Source organism: Schistocerca nitens, chromosome 8, assembly GCF_023898315.1.
Source record: "Schistocerca nitens isolate TAMUIC-IGC-003100 chromosome 8, iqSchNite1.1, whole genome shotgun sequence".
In the NCBI taxonomy this organism is placed as follows: Eukaryota; Metazoa; Arthropoda; class Insecta; order Orthoptera; family Acrididae; genus Schistocerca; species Schistocerca nitens.
Window position 1 is genome coordinate 440,808,598 of NC_064621.1, and position 13,720 is coordinate 440,822,317.

General features: G+C 36.6%; 1 protein-coding gene across 1 annotated transcript in view; it reads right to left on the bottom strand.

Moving 5' to 3' along the window:
* Positions 1–346: 346 nt before the first annotated feature.
* The window catches only part of LOC126199384 (rab proteins geranylgeranyltransferase component A), a 53,401-nt gene continuing 40,027 nt past the window's right edge, over positions 347–13,720 (bottom strand). Inside the window, exons 6-10 of the mRNA XM_049936303.1 lie at positions 8,998–9,427; positions 8,355–8,479; positions 5,876–6,021; positions 5,064–5,258; positions 347–1,085 (exon numbers count right to left, since the gene is read on the bottom strand). Of these exons, the coding sequence (XP_049792260.1) occupies positions 900–1,085; positions 5,064–5,258; positions 5,876–6,021; positions 8,355–8,479; positions 8,998–9,427 (1,082 nt within the window). The 3' untranslated portion in view covers positions 347–899. The remainder of the gene's footprint in view (positions 1,086–5,063; positions 5,259–5,875; positions 6,022–8,354; positions 8,480–8,997; positions 9,428–13,720) is intronic.

Consider the following 13,720-nt stretch of genomic DNA (forward strand, 5'->3'; position numbering starts at 1 on the left):
GATTTAGAAACCTTCAATAGTTTTGGAGACTGAATAAAAACATTCATTGTTGACATATCTTTTCATTGTTTTGATGGATCCGATTGTAACCCCAGCCTTCTCAGCTGACCCTAACATTGCTGCTGCAAATTACAAGCTCTTGTGGGGAAAAAAGCCAAGTCTGAATTATTGTGCTGTAGTGCTGTCAGAATGATGGAAAATGACTGCTCTAATTTAGTCAACACATTTAACAGCAGTGAAATTATTAGTTAAGTACACTGTCCAAAAATTAAAAATCATTTCCTACATTGAGTATGGTGCTTTATTCTTTAGTAGAAAGGGAGTGGTGAAGAAGGAAAAGACAAAATTCAGATAAGCCACAGGCAATGCCTTCAGGGCATTTATTTAATTTCCTGCATACAAAATAGTGAGATCCTTAAAAATATGAAGAAAGATTTTACAATTCTCATACTAGGCAACTTTCACTGTCATACATAAGTACCATCACACCATAATTACTGCTTTTCCAAGCCTCACTTTCCCAATGAGAATAGAAGAAAAGTAGTGCAACATCATAATTGATAAGTACAAGGGAATGATTTAGCATTCATTGCAGCTCTTTGGGTTATGTACTACAGTTCATTCTTTGCTTTCAAAATTGATGTCTAATGAATTATCATCATTCACTTTGAAGAAAAAGTGTCACGTTTAGAAATTATAATAATTTCATTGAAGGTGACACTGAAATAATATAATAGTGTGACTAGCAACTTAACTGATACTCCAAGGAAACACCCAAAGCTTTAATATTCTGGAAGCAGTATCAAGCTAAGGGAATAACTGTGTGCCAATGCCATTTGCTCCCTAAAGATCAGTCACAGTGGGAGTATTATACAGATATTGACTGAAGGTGTAGCTTCTTAAGAACCCTCAACAGCTGGAGGAGCATCACCCCCCGCTTCTCCTTCAGCTTCACCATCAACAGCATCACCACTTTCAAATGCAGGTCCAGGTGCATCATCACCTTCCAGAATGATTTCCTCTGGATCAGGAGCACGTGGCAGAAATTCGCAATCTGGGTACATCTTCATGAAGATGGACTTTGCCTGCAACATAATGTATACATGTTACACCTCATAAAATAAAGGAAACAAGAATGATTTATTCTGCATTAATGAATACTTTTTATAAAGTAGTTTTGTAAGTGTCTTATTTTGACTGTGACCTTTTAACAGATATGACACATTTCACATGCCACCTTTGTATTTCATAGCTCAGTATGTTATGAGGTCAGTGATTAACAGGTATGGATGCTGTGGTGTACAATAAGATCAAATCTCCACTGAGTCACATCCAACTTCAATCTCTAAGTAGTTCTATGATTTAACTTGACAGTTAATATACCTGATCTCTAACATTACTTCATGTTAAGTGAAAAATGCCAAATACCAAGCATCAATTTTTCTAAACAGGACTGCATCAACTAAATTCACAGAATCTATGCATTGTTTGTGTGGGGAGGAAGTAATCAAGTGAACTGTGCAGAAACAGATACGAGTGTGTGTACCACCTATGAAGTTTGTAATGAATGAAGGTAATCAAATCCAGCCAATAAATTTGAAAAGTATTTAAGCAGATATTTCTCACACCAATGATGTCTGTGAACAGCTTCCAAAACATCATTAATAAGTGCTATGTGGTGATGTAGAAGCTGGATCATTCACTACATCAGAAAAGAAACATTTCCAGAAATAATCTGAAAATGTAAACTGAGAATTGTGATAATTGTGCCATTTAATGGATAATCCAGTTTACTTAAAATGAAGAGCAAATGCACAACAGTGAAAACATTATAAATATTTTTTTAAAACTGGAAGTAAGCATCATGTGAGTCACAAATGTTCGGATGTAAAGAAAAAAATAGTAAATACATAAAAATTATTTTTAAAAATAAAACATTCTCAAAAATCACTTGTAATACTGAAGACAGATTCAGAATTACACGACAGTTGGAAATCTGTTATACGTTTTGTAACTTCCATGCATTCACTACATACTGTGTGTGTTGTGGTTTGAGTGACAACACAAAGCTTACTGCCTGATTTCACTTTCAATAAGCAACATTCGAAACAGATACCATCATTGCCAGATAAGGACAGTCAGTTCTTCAATCATGTTCTTATCAAATAGACTGAAACAAAGTAAACTTTTATGGGCTTCAGTTAAAGAATATTCTTGTGGTATTATAAAACAATTATTGTACTTGCATATGATGAGATTTCAAGAGACTTAACAAATGCTATGCGAGACATAACATGGTGTCTGCATACATTGACTGTGTAAAACCCTGACTGTTCTGTTCATTCCAAGAGATTCAGAAGGTAGTGAGTAGCGTAACTCCGATTTTTGATGTGTTTCTTGACAACCAGAAAGTCTTCTGCACAGTTCCACGTCATTGTTTTAATATAAAATGTAGGGGTGTTCTTATCTTCACTTTGTCAGTTCACACTAAAGATGGCTGAATAGTATACAGCCAAAATATCATATCAAGAAACTGAGGTTCTGTGCCTGATCAGTCAGTATGCCACATAATTATGAAGTTGCACAGATCCAATATTGTTTATTAGTCTAAGAAGGGGATGAAACTGAGATTAGTACACTAAGTACTATGGACAATATTAATGAAAGAAGACTCATATTTACGATGGATGGTACAATCAAACCTACAAAAGAACCCAAGTCTCATACAACAGGCAGGCTTCACATTGCATGATGGAAACACACAAAAACTGAACTAAGCGCAAGGCGCAAAGATTAAAACATGCTGCTTCAAGTTTTACTGATAGATAGCCCAACTTTTTCTTAATCGCTCTTAATATAATCAAACAAAGAACAAATGGGAGGAGGATTAGTGTTTAACGTCCCATTGACAGCAAGGTCATTAAAGACAGCACAAACTCTGATTAGGAAAGGTTGTGCCCTTTCCAAAAGAACCACCCTGGCATTTGCCTGAAGCAATTTAGGGAAATCGCAGAAAACCTAAATCCAGATGGCCGGATGCGGATTTGAACAGTCATCCTCCTGAATGTGAGTAAAGTATGCTAACCACAGTGCCACCTTGCTCAGTAGGAACAATTCCTGCTGGAAAAAATTGAAAACTGAGTAAGAGTAACACACAGTCTGTGAAACATTTTTAAAAGCTGGTTGTATGTAACTTTATATTATGAAAATAAAGAAATATCAACCAAATTACAGTGTAGTCTTTTATTGGGTTTTATACAAGGGTAAGTCAATTATTATCCACAATTTAGTCATATTTTTGTTTATTTTGGCAGTACTGTCATTTTACGTTGATGATGCATGCTTTGTTTATTTGTTGTTATATCTTTGCAATTTTCAAGCTGATAGGTTAGTTTCATTATCGCTGCCATGAAGTTAATCATGGCTGCTCCGCTGTCTATTTGCACCAAAGAACAGCAATGTTTGATGATTCGCTTTTTGTGGTAGGAAGGCTAATCAGGGCCCGAAATTCATCAAAGACTTTCGGTACGGTACAGGAACAGTGTTTTGCCACAACAGAGTGTCTACGAATAAATTGAAAAATTCCGAAATGGTCGCACAAGTGTTATGAACGGTGAAGGAGCCGGACGACTGTTTACCGCCACAAATGAAGAAACCATTGAGCGTTCACGTGAAATGATTCTCTTAGACAGACGATTAACTATTGATGAAGTGGCACATCGTCTGCAAATTAGTCACAGTTCTGCCTACAAAATCATCTGCAACAGACTTTGGCTATATAAAGTTTGTGCAAGATGAGTCCTAAAACAACTCACATAGTTGCATAAACAAACCCGCTTGGACATCTGCAAAAAACATTTGGATCACTATGGTAATGAAGGGGTCCAACTTCTTAGACAGGATAATTACTGGCGACGAAACATGGATCGATCATTACGATGCCAGGTAGTAAATGGCTGTGTATAGAATAGAAACATCCGAATTCGCCGTGCAAGAAAAAGTTCGAGACCCAACCGTCTGCAGGAAAACTGATGCTTACGGTTTTATGGGACGCACAAGGTCCAGTACTGGAACGTTATGGGGAAAGGGGCATAACAATAAACAGTGTACATTACAGTGAAATGCTTACTGCCAGGCTAAAGCCTGCAATTTGAAGCAAACGCCGAGGATTGCTGTCAAAAAGTGTTGTGTTGTTGCACGACAATGCCTGTCAGCATACTGCTGCCCAAGCTGCTGAAATGCTCCAGAAACTCAAATTTGAAGTACTGAATCATCCTCCATATAGTCCCGATCTGGCCCCTCCTGACTATGACTTGTTTGGTCCTCTCAAACAGGCAGGCCTCGGACGAAGCAGTGAAAGAAGCGGTGCATTCCTGGCTCGCAGCTCAACCGAGAACCTTCTTTTATGAGGGCATCAGGAAGCTTGTACAACTAGGGACCAAGTGCGTTGAAATGCAAGGAGACTATGTCTAACATGATATTCTTGTAAGTTTCCTATTTTATTACAATAAAATTTTATAACTACTTTGCAGATAATAATTGACTTTCCCTCATAGCAGCAGGTTTTGTTTAATTAGTGAGGAATACCACATAGGTGTACCTATGAAAATAATATTTCAATGTGAATTAAAATAAAATACAATCAGGACTTCTTGAAACTAGTGTACCCTCTTTTCAAGAGGGGGGTGGGGTGGGGAAGCCAAGAGTGAGATGGAACTCGCATGCAAGAGAAATGAGAATTTATCTGATCTTACTAAATATTTTCCTATTGACCAGTTCAATACTACACCCACCACCTTTTAAATGACCTTTTTTTTGGCTGCTTTCATTTTCACAACTTTCAATTTGTTACCACATTAATGAAAGATGTCATACCTTTTAAATACTATCCTTCCATAAATTCCATGTCACACACACACACACACACACACACACACACACACACACACACACACACACTTGTGAGCTTCCCCTAGCTTTCCAACGCATCAAGTGGACAAGATACAAATATGAATCATTTAAACCAAGGCACGTGAGATAGTAACTTCATTTTGTTAACTTACCTCTGCAACTGCATGTTCAAAATCAAGGTCCAGGTCAGGCCCAGAGCAGAGAAAAACATTTGATGGCACTCCTGTTGTTAGATCACAGCTGGAAGTCTCTGGACAATTGAAGTACAGAGACCATAAAACCTGAGGCTTCAATGCCGTTGGGCGGGTAGCACTCTCCTCATTTGTTTCCCCGTCTCCTTCACCACCCTTCGAAATTTAAACATTTCTGGTATTAGCACTCTCAAAATATTGTTCCAACACAGCTTATAAATATGCAATTCACTACTGATCTCAATAAAACTGACTATTATTTTCTGTCACTTTCACTAATTACAATTAATCCACGGCCAGTTTCTTTGGGTACAAGAACTACAAGCACTGAAACTGACAAAAATCCCTATATGGTTTTGCTGCTAATATGTATTCTGATCACGAACATTACAAAGAAGGTTGTGTGATGACTTGTGAAACAGTTCCATTTTTGAGTCCTCACACATTTCAATAAACAGCTGCTGGGAATGTTAAATTACAAAATGGAATATAGCAGCAATACAACCAAATATTAGTTTTACACATATAAAAATAATGGTTCTCAGTAGAAAATAATGTGAGTGAAGTTTGATTTTTTTAGATTGTATTTTTGATTCATTAATGACTATTTATCTTTATTACAAACTGGCAACATTTTATTATTATTAGAATAATTGTTAGAGGACTGTACGATACTTTACCCAAAGGTCACTTGATAAGCCAGTAAGTGTTTCAGCCTTACTTTATGTTAATGTACTGTGAATTGTATGATATTAAAGAACACAGTACTATACCGGATGTGAAGTTTGTGTAGACTGTGTATCTGTATCAATACGGCTAACTGTCCCATCATCAAATTCAGTATGCAGTAAACTCTTCACAACTTCTTGCATATCTTCTCTAGCAGTCTTTTGTTGTCGGCATGTCATGTGCACAACATCTAGAAGTGAAGAAATTTAAGTGGAGTATGCTTTTCACTAGCATAAATTGGTTTTATTAATATGGGCTAAAATAAAGCATTTGTATTTAAATAAATAAATGTAATCAATAAGGAAAAACTGTAATAGTTTTTCACTAATGCACTCCATGAATGAGCTCTTAGAGTTACATATTAAATTATCAGCATTATTTAGTCTGAACTGCTTTCAGAATAGAGCCCACTGTATGACACACATATGCAACAGAAGAAAACGTCACATATCCTGGCCAAGGATAGATAAAATTTTGAATGCTACCTGAACACCTTGTCAGATTATATGACTATTTTAAATTTTTGTTATCAATTATAAACTATAGAATCCTTCAAAAATGAGGTTTTAGTATCTTAGGAATACAAAATATATCAAATTACGTGAGAAAGTTCAGGAACAGCCAAACCTGTACTTAGCCACTACTGGCCGAGGCACTTACCAATTGGAGAATCCTGAGAGGCAGGGGTGCTTTATCAAAATGAATAATAAGACAACAGAACCTAGCTTTCCGAACCATTAGTTCCATCCTCAAGGAAGGATAAGGGAAAGATCTTTGTCTCTCCTTGTTCTGACTACTGTTAGGTCCGTCTCAATGAATTTCTGAGTGACCTGCTCTCCTTTCAAACCTTCCCAAAGTTATCCTCCTTGATGATGGGACTAATTGCTGTGAAAGCTGGGTAATAGTATTTTTTTTTGAGTATTGCTATTGGCTATTGACAAGATTTTCAACTTTGTCCCCTGAAGATGAGTACTGGGCAGACATTGTCTCCTTGTAATTTTACAGTTTTAACAAAAATACTGCAGACACAAGCATTGCACTCCTCCTCTCCTCCCTGAACAACAGCCTGCAACAGGACACACATTTGTCCCCTATGGTGATACTGCTACAAATAACAACAGATATTTTAAATCTACATGTTCGTTAGTTGCATCAGTCTCCCCCTCCCAACTTCCACAGTAAGACCTACTGAACAAATACAAATAAATTTAACTTTCAGTACTATTATAGTGACAAAATCAGTAATATATTCCTTATCATTTATGATTAATTGAAAACCAATTAAATCAGATTACAATTAAAGCAGCTAACTCAATCTGATGCATGTTTATTCTTGCAGATACAACTTTAACACTGGAGACTTTCATGCAACCTTACTGAAACCAAACCTTCCCAGTTTCCTGTAATAAAATGTTCAATATTAAGAGACTTACATTTACACTTATTTGTAAGACTAAGCAGACATTTTCCTCCATTCATTGTCAACTAACCTGGTAACAGTGTTATTTTTCCTTTCTTTCTAGTAATATAACAGGAAAAATGGAATTGTTATTAAGTTAACTAGAACATGTACTAATTTACCACAAAAAGCTAGCAAAATTGACTTGCACACCTAATTAATAAATTAACTTTACCATAGCATGAAATGACAGCATCTCATCTGGTAGGAAACCAAAACTTTGTCATTTCTGTGGCCTTCAAAACTAACACCTATTGTTGCACCTCTACAAATATACAGCAGTCTGGACTGGCACCTCAACCATTCAAAGATATGTCTACTGTATGAAGTTTCATGACAAGCTCAAAATTATCTTATTAAGCTGAAACTCAGTATTCTAGGATGTACTTCAAGATATTTCAAACTGTTTTGACAATGTGAAGACCTTCATCAGTGTATGCTCACTTGTGAAACATGCTCTTATGAACTAAATAAAGATATTTCCAATGCTTTGTGACTAGAAAGGAGAAATGCCATACCGCCTAAGTAATTCAGTTCACATACGAAAAAGGGTAAATTTGACCACCATAATGTTTCTTGTTCAGAATATGGTTTAGTTTTTTATTTGTGTTGGAAAACAATTTCTCACAAACTGGTTTAAATTTCCAAAAAGCACTAACTAATGGTTTTTTATCTGAGGTTACAGAATTTAGCCAAAGTACATGCCGTAGTTTCAGTGCTATTACCAATGCGATATCACTAAGATCTCCAGCAAAGAATAAAAAATTGTATCAAAGGAAAGCTCCCAATTTTTACTTATCAATCATACTTTTGAAGCTTGCAGTTTCACAATAGTTTAAAAAGCTTGAGATTCAATATTTCCCCTCATTTGAGAGAATTACAAGTTCCTAATATAGTAGGAACTCCACCAAGTGTTTCGAATGTGTAGATACTTATGGAAGTATCAACTGATCTGCACTACAAATTGACTTTTGTATGCACTTACACCTGTTAAACGACATTTCTTCACTGTCTCAACTTATGGCAACAAATTGTTATTCTCACTTTAAAAGTCATATACTTACACAATCCTTGTGGGCAAGCGTTTGTTGCTGGACCAACTTCAATAACAGTCACTGGTTCTTTAGAACCTTCAACTGGTGGAAATCTTAGCAGTGTAAGTGCTTCTTTATCAGCTGGCAGAATGGACCTGTTCAAAAAATTTAAATCTGTGCTATATTACCAACTTTCCATGTAAATACTGCATTAATATTTCGCAAGGGGGGGTATCTGAGCAGACGTATATTACTACTATCAAGTTTCCACAATATGTGCGAGTTGCTAGAGTTTTATTCTCTAATTTAGGAAAACTACTTATTTATTTACATGATGCAGTCACTGCATGGAGGGAAAAAGTATGAAAAGATGAATTGCATCAAACAATGGAAAACGCTTTGATAAAGGCCTTAATGGCCGAAAGCTTTATTTGTGACAAGTCTTTTTGTTGTGCCTATCTGTGATTCAGCATCTCTGCTACATGAAAAGTATAAACTGTTTACGACAAGTTGCTAATTTCACAAAAAAAGCCACACACTCTCGCAAAACAACAAATGAACCCTGCAAGTTTTCAGCTCTACAATGTTATAAGAATTTGCACACACTTTCAAGAAGCTGCATTTGTGATAACTATTATGAGCTGCACAGAAAAGAATGGTAACAAGCTCCCACCTGTCAGTTATAAAGATCCCACGTGACAATCCTCCAGGCTTGGCTGCTGCCAAGTACTCCGCAGGTGCGTGACCAACACCCATCACAAGATTAACCGCATCAAGGCGGCGACCCCCAGAAGCCACGCCCTTGCATTTTCCATCTTCAATTAGCAAGTGTTGTACAGCTCTCTTCAGGTGGTACAATCCACCAAACACCGCACAAAGTCGACAGAAACACTGGGGTAGCTCTCCACTACCATACATGGGCCACAGGAAAGGTGTATTTCCATATCTTCCAAGGCTGCTGAGGAAGCGCTGTGTGCGTGCCACGCCTTCGTCACAGGAAGTGTCTTCCGTGCACATAGCAATAGCATGTATTACATAATGCATGAGGTTTGGAGTCAGCTTCTTTGAGTTCAGATAGTCAACAAATGGCTTATCTTCAAATCCTGCAACAAAAGTGAATAAAACGCTAAATTCAAAACTTTTGGAGAAAAAAATAAAATGGACTAACATAATTTAACACAGTAATTTGTCTCTTCTATACTTTATGTCAAACATGAAATGAAAATTTTACATTTACCTAACATTTTCTGTTTGTTCCATCATAGGTCCTTAATTTTTCCTGAAAAGAACGCCTGATCCTGAAAGCTTGAGCAAAGTGTTAATAATGCTGTGTCACAAAAGTGCATTTATTTTTTTTTAAGTTATTGCTTTGTAAAGGTACTACAGTCAGAAGGAAAAACTGAGGGTAGCAAATGAAAGATCTAAAACATTATTTTGAAAGCATCCATCTACTACCAAGGTGAGAAATGCCAAAACAATATGCTCTGCCAATAAGTTTCATATCGAAAACTGTTTGAAAATTGGGATACGTAATACCTTTAAACAACAACTGATGGGCGTACTCTCCTTTGTTGCTAACATTCTGGGACATAACTAATCTTGTGGTTGGTTAATTTTTGTAATTTGTTTATAATATGTGACTTTATTGTTCCAACAATAACCCTGCAACAAAGCACTTAATTTTTTTTCTTCACTTGGCTTGCACAACTACTTGATTACTATCTAGGCTGCTAGAGGTATCTCACATGAGGCCATTCAAAATATCACTGTCCAGTGGAATTTGATCACATTGATAGTGCTGTGTTGTATATGCTCAATCTACTGTCATCATTTGCCATTAATTTTAGTTACTATATCTGGTTCTCTGTATATGATATATAGTTCTTTGTTACGTAACATTTCCCAATCTGTTTTACTTTGTCTCTTATGGGCAACAGTGTTTTTCTTTAGATTTTGTGTGAAAATTCCATTAATTTGTCCTATTAGCCTCCGCCCCCTCCCCCCCTTCAGTTTTCTTTGCTTGCGACTTCTATATTTTGCATTTAAAGTGCAGGATTTATTAAATGTATCCACTTGCTAGGAATACCAATTTCTTTTATCCAAAATGCTTTGCATGTATCAAATGTGAATGGTGGATTAGTTTTATCTAGAACCACAGTGGACATCATCTAATGAATGTTTAATACATGGATTTAATTTTGTTAACAGTATATTTGTCAACATTTTATAAGCTGCATTCAGTAATGTGATTCATCTTAAGTTTCAACAATCTGCCAGGCCCTTCCTTTTGCATACAGGGCAAAAAACAATTCTTTCCCGCCATGTGGAACCTGCTCTTCTTTCCACATGGTACTGATAATATTGTGAAGGCTGTTTATTAAAGGAAGCTTTCATGTATCTATTTCTATGATTTCACTTTGAGTAGACTTGCTTGAATTCCCTTATGTTTTCTGAATTTTCTAATAAGTATGGTTCTCCAACCAATGGCTCATGGTAAGATTCGGTATACCTTCATGAACGTTGTCTACCAACTGATTAAATAAGACTTCGTTGAAATATTATTTTCATCTTTTAGAAATTATGCTTTGGGCAGGTAATGAATAATAGGTTCATTCAGTGCAATTAGTACGAATTAAAATACAAAAGGCAAAATTAACAACAATGTAATATAGTGACTTTATCTAGCTCAGGAACTAGAGCCATAAATGTTTAAAAACCTTTGAGTAAGAGGGCCAAAATGAGTGTTTGATATCTACACACATTCTGAACACATCTAGAAAACCTCAACAGCCATCACATGCTATGAAAATACACACACAATCATGAAAGTTAAAGTGCTGTGATCAGGTGGTCTGAAGATCACAAGCCCCACCTTGCATTTGATACACAAAGCTGAAGCACATTCCTATCAAATGCCTAGAAGACTGATCACAACTCTTGACACATATTTTACCTCAACTGAAAAAATTGGCTGACCTCACCCAGTGTCTACAAAGCGCTTACAGGATTTCTCTTACAACCTTCACAGTCCACTCCTGGTATTAAGTACATGTGCACTATTGAAAGATGCAACATTTCATGTGCACAAGACTGAGAAACCGTACGAGTACTATGGAACTGCCATTTTTACCAGACCAGATATTAAACTTTTACTATAAAAACTGGCAATACCAATGTAAATAAAACTGAGCTCATGACAAAAAATTTACAGAGTCACTTGTTCTTCATATAAACCACCCAGCACCCCATTCCTGTTTACTAGTCCCAAACATTGTAAACCTAACTGATCCTAACATAATTATTGATGGATAGGTGGCTGTAACAGCCACAATGAAAAATGAGGATATGCTGAAAACTGATCAGAATGGTGAAACCAATGAAAACTGGACAACATAAAGTAATTACACATTGATTATGATGCTAAACTACTTCATCCTTTTACTGATGCAAGATGAAAAATGTGACCATAACTCAGACTCAAGTTTCATCTCTCTAACACAAGCCAACAAAATGTCAAAAAATAGGTGTGATCCCATTCCCAAAACACAACATAGGTCAATTATCTCTCAAGTTGTGCCTCAATAGGACCATCAATGGTCACATGCAAAATACATTAAAATTTCAAAGCAAACTTGGTTCAGTTTTCGGAAGAGTTTGATCCAAGTATAACAAACATCAAATCATTTCCACACCTATGAGAATTTTATGAAAGGCTGTTCAACCAACACTACCAGCAAACTACGGCAAAGAAATTATTGTGATAATCCTTTTGCTGAAAAGTGTAAAAAGTAAAAGTTGACAGTATTAATTCCTTAAAAAGAGAGAGAGAGAGAGAGAGAGAGAGAGAGAGAGAGAGAGAGAGAGAGAGAGAGAGAGAGAGAGAGAGAGGGGGGGGGGGGGGGCAGAAAGCTTTGAGGCCATTCAAGTATCAGCAAAATATAAGAACATTATAGATATTATCACAGACAGAACAGCTCAATAACTACTGAGCAGAAAAAGTGAAAAAGAAAAGCCCAGCAAAAATAAAGATGGCTATTTAAGGCAGGGAAAACCACTTATCACACAAAAGTAACAATAAATGAACCAGAGAAAGTAGGGAGCAAGTTTAAATATGATAACGTTGCTAAAACAGATGACATTTTGAACAATCAGATAAAATGTTTCAAATTTAAGACTACTTTAGTTACCAACTGCATCAGGCTAAATCAACTGCCTAAGAAGCAAGCACACTACTAAAACCAGAAAAAGACCCTGAGTATCAAATTTCACTTTTATGTTATCTTCACAAAATCTCTGAACACACAATCCTGGCTTATGTCAAACCACTGGTTGAATTGGAAGTTATATCTGAACCAGACAGTTTCGGGGGGGGGGGGGGGGGGGGGGGGGGGGGGTGAAACTTGTACCTGACAAGTAGTTAACAATACTTAAGACATAGAGGATGAGTATTACCAGAAGAAAGTAACAGAGGGTGTGATAGTTGAGCTAACAGTCACATACAACACAGTACAACTTGGAATCCAGTTGGTAAATGTTTCAAAATAATACAGGATATTTTCTTTAGCAAAATATCAGTCTTATTGTGCAATAGAAAACTGTACATTGACATTCACAATACAGTAAACACAGCAGATGGGGATACCCCCACCACACACACACACACACACACACACACACACACACACACACACAAAGATTGACAGCATTCTGTCCATGAAATAAAACAGCTGAAAGGAAAGTTAGCATTGTCTTTAGTGAACAAACACTGACTCACCAACCTATCTACATGTCACTGTTGATGGATCCATCATCTTTAAGAATAATAGTGAGTAATTGAAGCAGAAGGCCCAGATGAGAAACAACTTAGTTTGTAAACGTATCAGTTCTTCACGTGGAGGAAGCTTCAATGTCAAGCAGACTTCAGCTCTTTAACTGTGCTACTCTGCAGCTAAATCTGTACATTCCACATTAGCACGCTCAGACCATGCGACGAATGCTGACACTGCATTTATCAATACTTGCACAATTTTCTCTGACTATCTTAAGCCCACACCATACGAAAAAGTGTCTGGCAAAAGGACTTGCTCTGCCAAACATACTTATATGGAATTTACAAAGTGTTTGAAAGATACTAAGCATCCTTTGTGTGGAAACAATTGTTGTGTAACAAATGCGTGGAATGAGCACGACTGTAAGCACAAGCTACAAGCAGTTTGCTGGACCTACAATATCCACAGCAAGGAAAGTAAGGCCCACAAATATAGGTACCTTGCTGACATGAACACAGTGAGAGCCTATATAAGATATTTTGTAACAGTGATGAATATGAGATAGCTGATGGGCTTCTGCATAGCATCAATGCAGTGAGACATAAAAAGTGGACTGATACAATCAAA